This window comes from Hippichthys cyanospilos, chromosome 9 (genome assembly GCF_059441005.1).
Source record: "Hippichthys cyanospilos isolate Australia breed blue-spotted pipefish chromosome 9, RoL_Hcya_1.0, whole genome shotgun sequence".
In the NCBI taxonomy this organism is placed as follows: domain Eukaryota; kingdom Metazoa; phylum Chordata; class Actinopteri; order Syngnathiformes; family Syngnathidae; genus Hippichthys; species Hippichthys cyanospilos.
The window spans coordinates 12,690,478-12,705,260 of NC_142377.1; the positions used below are offsets into that span (position 1 = coordinate 12,690,478).

A 14,783-nucleotide genomic window follows, 5' to 3' on the forward strand; every position below is an offset into this window, starting at 1 on the left:
CAATACAGAAATAACCCACTCGGTCACTGTGGTAACTGAAAAATTAAAATTAAAGTGGTTAAAGCGAATGAATTTAGTGTCAAATGAAGAAATTGACGCAATAAAAGTGCAGTGCTGCAAATTCTGTGCACTGACGCGCAAAACTACGATACCCATGACACCTTGCGTTTCCGGAGAAAGCGGATGCACCTATGATTGGTCAGCGATCGCTTTTCAAATATTTTGTGGGGTGGCGTCATTAGAATTTCATTCCTTTTCGCCGACTTCGGCAGTAATCTTTCCACTAAATGTTTGTGTGACCGTGGGGCAAGAATCTCTTAGTCGAATGTAAATACTGCACTTTAATTACCGCCAAGGATTTCCCTTCGAAGTAAGTTGCACATCCCGTTCTTCATATTGGGCAGTTACGTAGCATCACGTTACTTCTATCTGATCGTTAACATACGGGTCTCGCTTTCCGAACTTGATATAAGGTCCTTTTTCAGATATCAACAGGCGTCATGAAGTGTTTGACCTTCGACGATTTCATCAAGCGGACGGCTACATTCAGTGAGACGCGGCTGTTGTGTCAAGAGCTCGAGGTTTGCATTAGAAACTAAAAAGTAAAACCACCGTTTAATGTCTGTGAACGAGTAAATCACTACATTCGTAAGTCCACAGAATGTTTTTTTTTTCCCCCTAAGAAATTCCATCGTCAGTTGGGAAGGTTTTCAATGAAATGTCAGAATAAACCTGAACATGTTGAAATTATATTTTGGACTCCTCCTCTAACTTTTTATTTTTGAAGTCCCTTAATTTTACTTAACCAATGTAAGCTTTGTTTTTACATTTTGCAGAGTCTGGTCAAGCGTGCACCACTTCAAGGTCGCAAACTATGTGACAGGGTCATCAGAGCCTGTAACCATCAACTTGGACTTGGGTTGTTGCAGTTGGATCACATAAGCCAGTTGGTAAACCTTGTTGAGCTTGCTCTTCAAGGCTATGACAGTACACTCGGCCAAAACTCTCCCCTTTACATGGAAAAGATCATTTTCCACATTGTAAAGGAGCTCAGCTCTTTGCAAGTCCCCAGTCTTTGCAGCCGTGTTGCTGCATTGCTTTACACTCGGCTTGCCTCCGCACAGCAGGTTTGTACAGTGACACCCCCCCCCATTAAATACATCTGCCTTTAACACTCATTATTCCACATTGTCTTTAGGATCAGGACTACTATATTATTGTGCGTAGCTGCTTCTCCGTTTTGTGGAATGGACTCTCTGCTACCATGGATCAGAAGGTTCTCAATCACAAAGACAAGCTACGTTGCCAGTTTCAAGCCCTCGCCTTCCTTCTGTTGTCGGACAAAGAAACTGCTATTTTCTGCAAAGCTCCTGCATTTATGGAGAGAGTGGTCTGTGAATTTGCAAAAAGTTGTGGAGCAATGAGTAAAGAGGATGCCTCATTTGTTCTTCTTGAAATGCACGTGCTTTTCTCCAGAAGTTGGCGTGGAAGTCAAGGCTGTAAGATTGATGGATCTATGCCCTCTGTTGATACATCAATAGTATACATGCTTCTTGCAATGGCGCTTGTTGTCGTCAAGATGCTGTTTAAAGCTGGGTGGCATTGCCTGGCCTCCACTTTTCTAAATGAAACTGCGCTCAAGATGAGGAACAATGCTAACTGCCATGTCGCTCTGGAGCTTGGGAAACGGGCCGTTGAATTTCAATCTATGGTGACACCTGCTGAGTGCGGTGATAAGCCTCTGAGAGACTGTGCCAGAGCTTTAAGGTCTCTTCCACCTGTGTTGGGCGAACATGAAGCTTATTCTGTTCTGGAAGGATGTGAACTGTTGGTGTGGGTTGTGGAAAATTGCCATAAGAAGGGATTTAGCGGTCCTGTGCTGCTGGCTTGGTTTTCTTTTCTTGAGGCACACCAAGAACAGACCAAGAAGATCTTGAAGGTTGGTGCTATTTTTTTTTTTTGGTCATAACAGTGTTCAAGGGCACTTCAATTCATCACATCGCTGTTCTGTTTATTCAAAGATATTTTTATTTCTTTTTACTTTCAGAGCTCAGCGTTAAAAAGCGAATGTGACAGACTGCAACAGACCCTTTGCATCAATATTAAACAAAGCTTTAAATATGCCTATGAGAGCTTGCATAACTCACAGGTAAAGAACATCTTTTTACCATAAATAAGATTGGTTGACATGCATTCGCGTGTACGTGTGTGTGTGTGTGTATACAGCATATGTAAAAAAAAAAAAAAAGGTGCAACGATTGAGTTAACCGCTAACAAATCCTCCAAAAAACAGACTAATTGTAAAATAAACTTTCTTTTTACTTTGAAAAACACTGATCAGCATTTTTGCCTTTTTTCCACAATTCAGAACACTGATCAGCATTTCTGCCTTTTTTTCCACAATTCAGAATAGATTCAACCTGTCCTGAAATTAATATTATAGTCCGCATCTTTTTTTTGTGGAGAAAAAAAGAAGCTCATTCCTCAAGTCATTTTTGAATTTCTTTTTTTCTCATGATAATTCTGTCTTGTTCTTTGTTAGCTGGAGGACAGTGACACCCTGGCTAGAGTGCTGGTCTACTGCCAAGCCACAGCTGGGTACATGATAACCGAAATACGCAAACTGTCAAACGAAAACCTTCTGATCAATGCAGGTGACTCAGAAGCAGTAGTTAAAAACAAGAATTCATGAATTTTGAAAAGCACTATATATTTAAATATCATACATTGTTTTCCTGCTCTTCTTCTTGTGTAGTGATCACAATGAGCAACTTGGCCGGCGGCTTACACAATCATCGTCTGTATGACCAGGCCTTCACACTTCTTGAGATCCTTTGTCATGATCTAAGCATGAACTCCTCTGTTTCACTCTCTGTTGATATTGTAAGTTTTTTTTTTTTTTAAATCTATGTTCATCATCAATATTGGAATGATTTCAAATAACTATTTTGGCTTTCTCCAGTTGAACCGAGCCTTCATGCTAGCTGTGCAGACTTTGCAGCGAGGGGGGCATCTGGACCAAGCACTAGATTGGGTTATCCTGTGGCTGAAGGCTTTGGGGAATAAAATGGCTCTGCATATGACTGCACCAATCTCATTGTGGGTGAAAATCAAGCTGGATGGTGCACGTAACTCTGAAGCGGACATCCGACTCAGGTTCGCATTAGTTCTCATACTAACACTTTTGTTTAACAATATTTTATTTGACCGTGTTGATTGTAATCCCACAGGACTATACGTGATGGTTTTGGTCCTGACGTTCCGGATGAAAAAATAATGCTTTGCCTTCTGAATGAGGAATTGCGTTTTTATAAAGAGGCGGCCGGCGACACCTCGCAGGAACGCTACAACACTCTTTGTGATCTGCTGGACATCTGTCACGATGAGAGCTCTCATACCCACCTGCGTGCTGTCTACCTCGTTGAAATGGCCCAGGTTGTTTGTTTTCAGGACTTCAGTGAACACACCGATTGGTAAGAGCTTCCAAGTCCTTCTAAGCCAGCAAAACGTTTTTTTTACAATACTGTACAGTAATGTCTTCTATGTGGCCCCACTAACCTAAACACGGTATTGTGATTAGTATTTTGTTTCTCCAATATGAAATAAGCAGCAAAATCCACCCGTTTTCTTTATCTCACATCTCTGCTTGCAAATATGAGCCGTGTTTTGGTCGTTGACTCGTTGCTTAAGCAAGTGGCAAAATGGCCAAGCCCTGATTTAGACTTGTGTGGGCGTAGAGAACATTTATTTATACATTTAGTTATTGTAAGAATATTTTTGACTTGATTTGTGCTTGACTGCCTCCTACTGGTTATAAATGGAATGTAGTGACAGATTATATTCTTTGATAATACAGCCCGAGTGCCTTTTGGGAACGTCTTCCTTTTACTTTGGGAATTTAACGTGGTTATATTGTCTTTAATGAAAACCCGATAACTACTAAATCGGTGTTTTTAATCAAGCAAATAATATAAGGCTTTTGGCTACTAGGTAGTGCACCAAGTCAAGCAATAGATCCAAATGTCAAGACGACAGTGTTTTCAAAGATATGGTCCCCCCCACCCCCCCACCCCCTTCCCTCTGCAATAGCTGAGCCTCTTGTAATGACTTACAAAGACCAAAATGTCATGAACTCTGCTAAGGCAGATTATTTGTACATGTTTTGATTTTATTTTGCATGATCATTTTTTATTTTTACAGTGTTGCTGCAGACTTTACCCATGAAGCATTACGGCTCCTGGAAGAGGAACCAGAGACTCCTGAAAATACAAACCAATTGAAGGATAACAAGGCCCATGCTTTGCTTTGGCTTTTTGTCTGCTCTCTTGAAAAACATCTTCAGGAGGTACACATTGATAGATGTGCTTGGTCTGAGTCACTAAATTTAAACTTTCTTATGTAATAAATGTGAAAAGTAGTGGGTTTTGTTTACCTAGGCAATTTGAAGTACCTGTACTCTATTCTGAGACATGCAGCAGTCAAAAAAATAAAATGGCAAACAAATTTGTATTTGGAAACCTATTAACAATTTACCAAATCACAGAACATCGTAGCTTTCCCTTGTTTACACAAGTAGCTCTTGAGAGAGTCATGAATTGTATTATTTAATGCTGTAGCAATGTATTGCCTAGTTATACTTTTAACCCTTTTTATGAGAAGTAATACCGTATTTGTTCATGCAATTCTTTTTGGCATGACAAATGGCCGAGAATGCTGTTAGTCTTTTCGGTTGATGTTGAAGGGGTGTTTATTTTGTAACTTTCTTGCTAGGCTATTGAAAGGGATACGAAGCTCCGAGAGATGCGTATGCAATCTCAGTGTGTAGAAAATCCTGTTGGGACCAACGATTTTGATTATGAAGACAAACAGAAGGATGAGGACAACATTTTGGTTTATGATGGTCTGCAATTCAGCTTGACAGCACAGAACAGTATGTACCCAATTTTGCAATGTTGTTTGTGTGTTTTTTTTTTTTTTAATCAGAATTTGCAGCATGTGCTGTCTGTAAAATTGGATTCTTTTATTTCCTATTTTTGTGACGACTGTATTTTGTTTTTGGCCCATCAAGAGTTTTGCCAGTCTTTGGAAAGAGCACTGTCTGAGTGGACAGCTCTTCTGCATGCTCCAGTTTTGCCTTCCTTGAGGAATTCGAAACAGACCTGTAAATCTATTGTGATGACTGGATCTCTCTTCAAATTAATGGGGAAGGTAACAAAAAGACTTTTTCTAACTTGTATAAAGCTCCACAGGTCAAGAAAGTAGCCAGAAAAAGATGTTTATGTAATCTAATGTGGTTTCCTTCATTTAATATTTTTTTTGTATATTTATCTTGTGTATTTCTCCAATTTAGCCTCTTAAAGCTTTGGAAGCGTATCAACTTGCTATTAAACTTTCCCGCCAACTTGGCGACACTCAAGAATGTGTATATTCCCTGTGTCAGTCGGCCAGTCTCCTCTTGAAAATGGGCTCTGTCGAACTGGCTTTGGTAATGCAATTTTCTGATAACGACGTCCAACACACATTATTCATATGTTAAGCATATTTTTAATTGATTTGAAACAACTTCCTAAATAATAACACTTACAGATTCAGATGGAACAAGCCGAAAAAATGGTCAGCACTGATGGAAGCACTGAATCAGTTGCTTCTCTTTCGCTGTTCATCATTTTGCTGAAATCTCAATGCTGTTACAGGACTGGACAGGTAAGTAATAGGCTACCACATACGAGATCTGTTTGTTTTTGGTAATAAGTAGTGTTTCCACTTCTGCAGTTGGATCGCGGGGTTTCATATCTGTGTGACGTGCTTAAAGAGGCTAATGAGCAGAAACGTGCCAAGAGCTGGTATATGTTGCGAGCTCAAGCACTCCAAACTTGCAGCTCCTACCTCAATTTGGACACAACCTCCCTGGCACAAACCCAGCGGAGCCAAATTGCACAGCATGGTAAACTATATGATTTAATCAACTAACTTTCTGCTTTCATTGTCATGATGCTATCATGTAACTAAACACCTCAGTGTTAAGAAGGTTGATTTCTGCTTTTGTATCTCAGGCTTTAAAAGCCCAGATACTGCTTCGTGTGAAAGCCTGAAACTTCTCAGCAGCCTGCTGGTCACCTTCGTGGGCAAAGGCTTGTATGGGAGTCATGCAAATGGCTCTGATATGCGCTTTGTTGATACAGGTTTGGACAAGAACAGTGGTGATTGCTGTAAAAGCTTTTATAGTTTTGGCCTTTGTAGTATTGTAACCCCTTCCTTGTTCTATGACAGGAAATAATCTTGAATTTAAATGGCAGCTGCTATCCGAACTGTTGAACTGCTCTATGAAAGTGATTATGCTGAGAATCAGCTGTGGCGCCATCGGTGATGCTAGACTGCAGTGTCGTGAAGCGCTCAAACTGGCCATCAAGTTGCAAGCCCTGAGCCAGTAAGTGCATGTAGTTCATAACAGGATTTTGTGATATTTTGCAAGAAGCCAACAGGACTAGTTTCTCAGTATCTTGTTGTACACAATGCCTTACCAGATTTTGAGCCAAGTGCATTATATTAAAGGAAAATATCCTTTGTTATTTCAATGACAAGTCATGTTACACCATGTTTCAAACAGCCGGTGTCCTGCATGTTTTCCAGGTCCCCCTCCCAAAAAAACAAAACAAAAAAAAACCCACCTGATTCAAAAGATTAGTTAATCAGCAAGCACTACAGAAGCTTGAAAATGATCTTATTTGAATCAGGTGTGTTTAAGAAAGAAGCATGGAAAACATGCAGATCACCGTCCGTTAAGGACTGGAGTTTGACACCCATGTGTTACGCTCTAAGAATAGTTGGCTCAAAACCCAATTATAGGGGAGGGAATGAAACTGATCCCTCGGCTCATTTTCGGTTATTCATTTAAGTCAAAAAGTTGGGTCAAATGAATAACTCATTTTGAGGGGTATTTTGTACAAAACAGCCGATCATTTTTAGATTGTTTTAAAGACTATTCATCTCATACAACTAACATTTTGAGTGAAATTAATAACCTACTAAGCAAACACACTTTTTGTGTGGTTTTATGGGTTAATCATTTGCCGCTACTTTTTGGGAGGAATAACCCAGAAATTTGCATCAAATTGGCCCAAGTGAAAGTTGGTCCGAAAGTGCCAATAAGTGTGAAAACTAACCATATTTTGGCCAAAAAAAACACTGATCACTACTTGAAACATTTAATGTAACAGTTACCCCTATTACCCAATTGATCCTTTTTTGACTTAACTGTTTGTTTTTTTTTTTTTTTTTTTGGACAGGAATAAGGCTTTAAATTAATCTTCCATAATGCTTACCAGCAACCCTTCCATAACCATGATGCATTTAATTTTGCTTCTCTTAGATGTGCTGAGCTGTTGGTGATAAAAGCTGAGCTGGAACTAAAACAGGGGGAGATAGCAGAAAGTGTAATTGATTTAGATAAAGTCAGGAACCTTCTGGAAATATACACAGGTTTGCACAAATTAAAATTATGGTAACCATTTTATAAATGACTTCCCTGCTGCAATTTTTTTGCCTGTTTTCAAATTTGAAATCTGCTTTATGTCCATTCAGATTTTTCAGATCCAGAGCATAAATCAGAGGTTAAAATCAAACCAAGAAAAGGACGTCCATCACAGAAATTACGTTCTCCATTGCCTGTAATGGAAGATGGGCTGAAGGATATCCTGAGCACAAGGTGGACTGTCAAAGAAGCAATTGTGAGGGAGGAGGGTAGTTCTCCACCTCTCAAGGCGAAACCTCGCCATTGGCTTTCATGCCTCACACACAAAGCAACCTGCCAGTGTCCTTGCTGCTCAGAGCCCCTTCTGGGCCGCGTCACTGCCCGTTGGGGAGCTGCACAGGCTGATATGCTGCTCCATCTGGACCAATCTGAAGCCGAAGGTGGTTTTAAACTTCATCGGGCAACGTTACTTCGTTGTAAGACCATCACCGACAGTCTTGAGGCTAAATTGGCTGAAGTCACCTCACTGTGTAGCTCTTCAAAAGGCTCCCGTAAGTCCTCTCTTATGGACGATGTGGTGGGCCGCGTCTACCTTCACATGGCTATTTTTGGCCTCGAACCCAGCCACAGTAAGGTCAATAGCATATGGAAAGTACTTGAAGCAGGTTTAGCATTTGTTGATTCGGTACACTCCCCGGAACTCAGATCTGTGAAGGCAGGGCTCATGGCAACCAAAGCCATTGTGTCTTTGATTACCTTGTCTTCGAAAAAGAATTGTCGGCTAGATGAACTTTTTTCCAACGTGTGGACTTGGAAGGCTCCGAAACAATTGAAAGTTGTGAAGTCGTACCAATCATCACTCGCGGAGCCTAAAGGTTTGCCTATGTCTGAAAAAAAGAAGTGCACAAAGGTCAAGGCCTCCAAGCCAACTGCCAAAGTCCCAAGCTCCACAGTCAAAGGAAAGGGTATGAGTCCCATGACTCCAATTATGATTCCGATGACTCAATATCCCAAGACACCGGGGACTAAGTCAAAGTTTTCTGCAAGGGAGCTTCATGTTTTTGATTTCAGTACAGAGCTACCCTCATTGCCCTTTACACCGGTGCAGAAAGCAAAAGCCCCAGCCACCGTACAGAAATCACAGAAAACTGCATCAAAGGTGAACTTTCAGGTGTTTGAAGAGTGTCCACCCACTCAAGACAAAGTTCGTTCTGTACCTCCTGCTCCAAGACGCACTAAGAAATCTCGATTCAAGGTGAGTATCATATGGAATGAATAAATTACGACATTTTGTTTTTGTATGGACTAATCATTTGAGCTGTCTTTAGTTGGATTTCAGTGATGAGAGTGATGCAGAGAACACTCCTCAGGAAGAACTGATAGAAAAACTATCCAAAAAGAAAAGCACACGACAAGCCACTTGCAGAGGTAAAGCTGCCCCTGCTGAGAGGATCCGACCCGCAAGGCCGTCTCGGACAAAGAGCTGTCCGCTACGTCAAGACACTTCATCAGAAGACGAAACAGTTGTGTCTCGAGGGCCCTTAACAAGACGCGGAAGAATCAGAAAGCTGTCCGGCAAAGAATTGGAGTTTGTGGAGGAACCAGACAAAATGAGGTCCATCGAGGAGGAGGAAACAAATGAAATTCTCGACCTGAGTTTTGAAAATTTAAGGTGCTCAGACACCGAGACAAAGGACAATGCTGTTTCAGGTAAAATTGGTGATGTTCAAATAAATTACACTACTATACAGTAGGCTTATTTATCAGCCTGTGACATGATACTGGTAGTGATGATTGATTTCTGTGATCTAAAAATGACTTGAGTTTGGCTCTACAACAGTAATGTGAGCGATCATGCTTTATATTTTTAACTTTTTTCTTTTTCTTTTAATTTCTCAAGACAATTTTGTTGAAGTATTGCGGAGGGAATTGTATTGTGATTTTGAGAAGAAAGACAAGAAGAGCCTGCATCAAGCAAGAGACCCTCAAACACATCTTCGTTATCTGAACCACAATTCAGGTAAGGTTTTACAGATATTGACAGCTAGTTCTCTGAAATATGAATACGACCATTGATCATATTACAATAAAGCGATTCTAGTTTTTAATGGGAAAAAAAATCCTGGCATTGGACTTGACATGTCAACCATGGTCTAATATAAACACAAAAACATTTTGTAACTTTTTTTCACAAATTGTGTTCTGTATAGCATACAGGGAACTCTAGGGCAGTGGTTCTCAACTTTTTTTTTTTCAGAGATGTACCGGCCATAAACAGTGCAAAGCAGTTTTTGGATTAAAAAAATACTTTACACAGAGTGCTCTGACTTTCTTGTCTAACTTATTACACTTTGGGACTACATTTGGATTTGTATCTCTAGGTGTATTTTATTCAGCTACTCTGACTTGTTTGCAGGAATATTATGTCACTAAAAACAATGCACATTCGTCTAAAATTTAACAAATTATGGCATGCTACGTTTTGCCAAGATGTCACTTAAACAATTTAGCAATAAGTTGGCCAATTTGTACCAATTCATTTGCTCTTAATTTGGAAAGAAAAACTATACTGTTCCTGCCATGGCATTAAAAAGCAAGTAATTCAATTTGCCTTTTGTAGAATATCTCTCATACCCTCGTGCCTTCATGCACCACCATTTGAGAAGCACAGCTGCACTTAATGTGTTTCTTACATGGTAATAACATCAATAAGAACTATTTTAGAACCAGTGTCCCTTATCTTGACACCTATTGGAGCCTGCTTGCATGTTTGAAAAGAGAACCTTTCCCCCAAATTTTGACAATGTGCTGTAATTTACAGTATAATCCAACTCTGGAGTCCTATGTGTTCTTTGCTCCCAATACTTTTGGAAATGCATACATACATTCTCGTTCATGATGTTGATGCGAGAATTATTTTGGTGTCTGATTGATTGGATTCTGTTGTGCAGACCATCTCTCATTAGAGGAAATTCTGGCGTTACTCCGCTCATCTTGGCTCGCCCTTCAGCACTTCCCCCCTCCCACCATATTCCCAAACCTTTGTGCCATTCTGGCACTAGCAATAGGACAGCAAGAGTCTGTAGCCACAGCAATGCTTCATGCCCAGTCTTTGGGCATCACAAGCCGCCATCGTACCGTCAGACACTTAGCCAGCTTTCTTAGGTAAATATATACTGCATGCGCTCTAACCTAATAACAGTATTGTGCTCGTGTAGCTCCATTAGGCTCGTGTGTTCTTTCATTGATTGTTTATGTGTTTTTAATAGAAAGCTGAGAAAAACACCCAGCGACATAACAGATGAGATGAACGGCCTAACTCTAGATGATTCAAGTCCCACGACAAGTATGGAACAGAGGTTGTCTCAGTTGGAGAACATTTTTTCCTTTTCAACAGCTGATTGTTCGTCCTTCCCTCAAAGCCACTGCCAAGAGTTTCTTCAACAAATTCAACACCTCCCATCAGGTAAAAAATGCAGGGTTTTACATAATGTACCTTTTTTGATGACTTTGAGCGTAAAAGCGGCATGTTTGCATGTGCTTGTTTCTCTGCCACAGGCATAACTGTGTGTGTAATGTCAGTGGTTGGCATAAAAGCCCGGGAAATGGGTGAAAGCATCCTACTATCCCGTATCCAAAAGGGATCGGATCCTGTTACTGTTCACATTCCCACCTCCACAGAGCCGGTAAGCATGAAAAGATGGCCACCTGACAAGCACTTGTATGGCTGTAATATTTGTTGGATGGAGATGCACAAAAATTTCTGCCACCAAAGATTTTTTGTCAAAATGACAAATATTGCATTTTCGGTCAAAAGATCATCATAACTGAAAAAAAAAAGTCTGAAAAAGGATGCTGTGATGACACAAAAACCAGCAAGCATCTGTCTGAATTTCACATAAGCAAACAGGAGAAGAAGAGGGGGCATTGGTTGGCAACTGCTACGAAGCATTTCACTGGGTCCCAAAAAAAAAAAAAAAAAGACTGCTGCCGAGCTTCTGCTTCTTTCCTGGGATTACGAGCGAGCCAAAAAAGAACTACCAAGAAAGGACAACATCACGCGATAAGCCAACAGTGTTAAGAGGGCCTACTTCAAAATAAACACATCAAATAATACATGAACGTAATGCAAAAGCTTTAGTCAGTTTTTGTTTTGAAGTTGGTCTTTGCAATGGTGGGGATATTGCTGACTAACTTGTGACTGCGTTTTTATTGTTGTCGCATCACTACACTGACAACATTAACACACCACCATTTAAAAAAAAAAAAAAAAAAAATAGATTCAGTTACTGATTAAGGACCCTAAGGAAAATGCTAATCATTTTACACTGTCATCGTATGATATGACACAAGTCTCCTGACTTAGTGCTAGGTACTAGATATTGTATGTCGTGCACCTGGTGCTTTCAAATGCAGTCGGACATTTCAATCCCAGACAGGAAAAAAGTCAGTTAAAGCAACCTGACTTAGTGCTCGCTACTAAATATTGTATGTCGTGCACCTGGTGCTTTCAAATGCAGTCGGACATTTCAATCCCAGACAGGAAAAAAGTCTGTTAAAGCAATAAACTCTAATAAATGCACTGAATAATGTGTGCTTCCTATCTATAAAAGCTAACTTGTCAAGAACAATGTTGGGGGTTAAATTAGTTTTATATTTTCATTACAGTAATTAATACAGTAAAAAAAAATCATCGCGTACTTGAGAGCCGATTAGAAAAATTTTACTAGTTACAATCAAATGTAAGCCCGTGTCGCGTTTATTGACCGAACAGTTAAATTTTGTACTACCTCCCCTCTGTTACGATTACTATTCTCTGTACAGATTTATTTTTAACAACAGTATTCTGTTCCATAGCACTCTATTAGATGGCTAGTGGAAGAGCTGGACCAGATTCAGGTGGATCAAAAGGCTCTGAAGAACGTGTCAGAGAAAGCTCTGTGGTGGGAGGGTCGCAGGGCACTTGACTGCCGAGTGGAGGTAAGGAACAGTTGCATTCCTAGTGGGGCTATGATGTAATATTCACTTTAAATTCAGTTCAAAACATAAACAATGAACTCTTTAGGATTTGCCCCTTTGTGAGCAGTCACTTACTGTGGTGGAGGGCTTTGCATGTCCCAGCGATCCTAGGAGCTAAATTTTGTCTGGCTCGATGCTTAAGGTATCGTTAATGTGTGTGGGTCTTTTTCTTGTTTTCAATGTTTAAGCAATTGCTGAAAGAGATGGAACATTTGTTGGGCTGCTGGAAGAGCCTCCTTCTGCCTCATTCATCGGATCCCAGGCTCTCCGCCAAGGCTCGGCAACTTTGCAAAGCATTGTGTGCCAGGGGTGTCACCGTTAATGAAGAGATGCTTAAGGTGCATGCTTTTCTTTTTCTCAAACTTTGCTGGCAACAAAACATTTTGTTAAACATTTATCTTTTGTCTAGGTTCTCCTTTCTGCAATTCCTCTGCTGTCCCAAAAAGAATTGAAAAGTTTCGCGCTGGGGGTTTGTCCAGAATGGGATAACGATTGCGAGCAGCTTCTCCAATCGGCTGTTTTGGAATTTGAAAACCGAAAGGAGCCTTGTGGTCATGTGGTTCTTCTTCTCGACAAGGTACTAAAATTTTCATTTGTCAAAGGCAACAATATTTCCTGCCCTTGAATGGATTTTCATCCAAAACTGACTTTTCCTCCACAGTACCTGCAGAAGTTGCCCTGGGAGAGCATGTCCATCTTACGGTTGCGCTCTGTCAGCCGCATGCCGTCTCTGCAGTCACTGATAGGGCTGATCATTCAGAAAGAGGTATGGTTGATCACAATCGTCTCAGTAATGTGTGGTAAATCAGTCACCATGACAACATTGTTATCCTTCAGAATGACCCTCAGTCCATCTTGAAACATGGTGTGAACATAAAAAATACTTTTTATGTTTTGGACCCTGACGACAATTTAAAACATGCAAAGGGACAATTTGAAGACTGGTTCAGCAGGTGAGACAAATACAATTAATTTGGTTAGTAGCGTACTTTTCTTTGTTTCCTCATCCTCTTCTTGATTGTTTTATTTAAGTAATTCGGATTGGGATGGTGTGTGTGGACATGCCCCAAAATCTGGAGAGCTGGAAGAAGCCATTGCAACTAAGGATCTTTACATGTACGTTTGTGAGAATCTATAGATTGATAGAGGACAGCCTAAGTAGATATTTGTTGTTGTTGTTTTTTTTAAAATGACAAATAATCATGGTTTCCCTTGTCTTTTGTATGATGTACCTCACCCCTTTGGGCACTTCAGTTATTTGGGCCATGGTGCCGGCGCACGATTCCTTAACAGCCAGGTGGTCCTGATGCGACCAATGAGAGCCGCCTCTCTGCTGTTTGGCTGTAGCAGCGCTGCTCTGGCTGTGCGAGGGGATCAGGAGGGACAAGGCATCATCCTTAACTACCTCATTGCAGGCTGGTGAGATATGATTTGAATTTTTAAACATGACAGTTTACATAAAATTTTTAGAAATTCAAAAAGAACTTAACTTGTAAGAGTATAGTTCACTGAAATCTTCTGATCGATAACAGAATAGATAATTGGCCAAAAATTTACCTGACTTCTTCTACAATTCCACAGCCCCTTTGTTTTGGGAAACCTGTGGGATGTAACAGATGCGGATATCAATCGCTTCACCAAAGCTTTGCTGGAATCTTGGTTATCCTCAGAGCCTGGTAGTGCTCTTCTAGATTATATGGGCCCGTCTCGGCAGGCGCCTTACCTGAAATACCTCATTGGAGCTGCACCAGTGGTTTATGGTTTGCCAATTCAGCTGCAGTAGTGAAAGCCAGCCAGCCGCTAATCAGAATGACATGTATATTTGTTATGCAGCATGTACTTTATTTTATTGTATTATTTTTTTAAGCTGGTCTTACATTTTGAGGTTATTGCTCAACTGATGGAGTTTTATACGTTTTATTAATGACTAATAAATCATCTTCTTGGAAAGTCAACCTGGATGTTTGATTTCATTTGAATATAAGTTTGAAAATCATACTAAGTCTATATCAAACGCTGAATTTTAGCTGGGCTCAATACGTCTTCATCCATCGACTTGCATTTTCACTTTTTGGCGGTGGGGGGGGCTTTGACATTACGTCTTTTTTTTTTAATACACTTCATACAGAAAAAGTTTACGTTCTGTCCTTGCTGTAAAAACATTTGCGTAGAACGACTGGTTTGAATGGCCAAAATGAATGCGGCATTTGTTTGTTTATCTAATTTGCGGCGGGAAAACTTGAGTAAACGCTTGAGCTGTATGGCCTCCATCATCCACTGGGGGCGCCATCTT

At 40.4% G+C, this 14,783-nt stretch overlaps 1 protein-coding gene across 1 annotated transcript; it reads left to right on the top strand.

Annotated features, from left to right (window-relative positions):
- The first annotated feature begins 259 nt into the window (after window positions 1-259).
- On the top strand, window positions 260-14,445 carry espl1 (extra spindle pole bodies like 1, separase). The gene is made up of 32 exons (XM_088423615.1): window positions 260-370; window positions 486-581; window positions 837-1,127; window positions 1,199-1,939; window positions 2,048-2,149; window positions 2,543-2,654; window positions 2,756-2,883; window positions 2,963-3,156; window positions 3,231-3,473; window positions 4,201-4,345; window positions 4,771-4,930; window positions 5,069-5,208; window positions 5,351-5,485; window positions 5,587-5,703; window positions 5,773-5,944; window positions 6,054-6,182; window positions 6,271-6,427; window positions 7,370-7,479; window positions 7,582-8,726; window positions 8,800-9,181; window positions 9,372-9,491; window positions 10,423-10,636; window positions 10,741-10,937; window positions 11,030-11,157; window positions 12,329-12,451; window positions 12,679-12,828; window positions 12,900-13,067; window positions 13,152-13,256; window positions 13,328-13,443; window positions 13,523-13,606; window positions 13,745-13,909; window positions 14,072-14,445. The coding sequence occupies exons 2-32, from the start codon at window positions 501-503 to the stop codon at window positions 14,271-14,273; spliced, it is 6,456 nt and encodes a 2,151-aa protein (XP_088279741.1). The 5' UTR covers window positions 260-370; window positions 486-500; the 3' UTR covers window positions 14,274-14,445.
- The last annotated feature ends 338 nt before the right edge of the window (window positions 14,446-14,783 follow it).

Excerpts from the sequence above, each read along its gene's own strand:
- espl1 (XM_088423615.1), top strand. The coding sequence starts at position 501 with ATGAAGTGTTTGACCTTCGACGATTTCATCAAGCGGACGGCTACATTC. Across the intron at positions 9,492-10,422 it reads TTATCTGAACCACAATTCAG|ACCATCTCTCATTAGAGGAA; the intron begins GTAAGGTTTTAC and ends TCTGTTGTGCAG. Across the intron at positions 13,444-13,522 it reads TTTGAAGACTGGTTCAGCAG|TAATTCGGATTGGGATGGTG; the intron begins GTGAGACAAATA and ends GTTTTATTTAAG.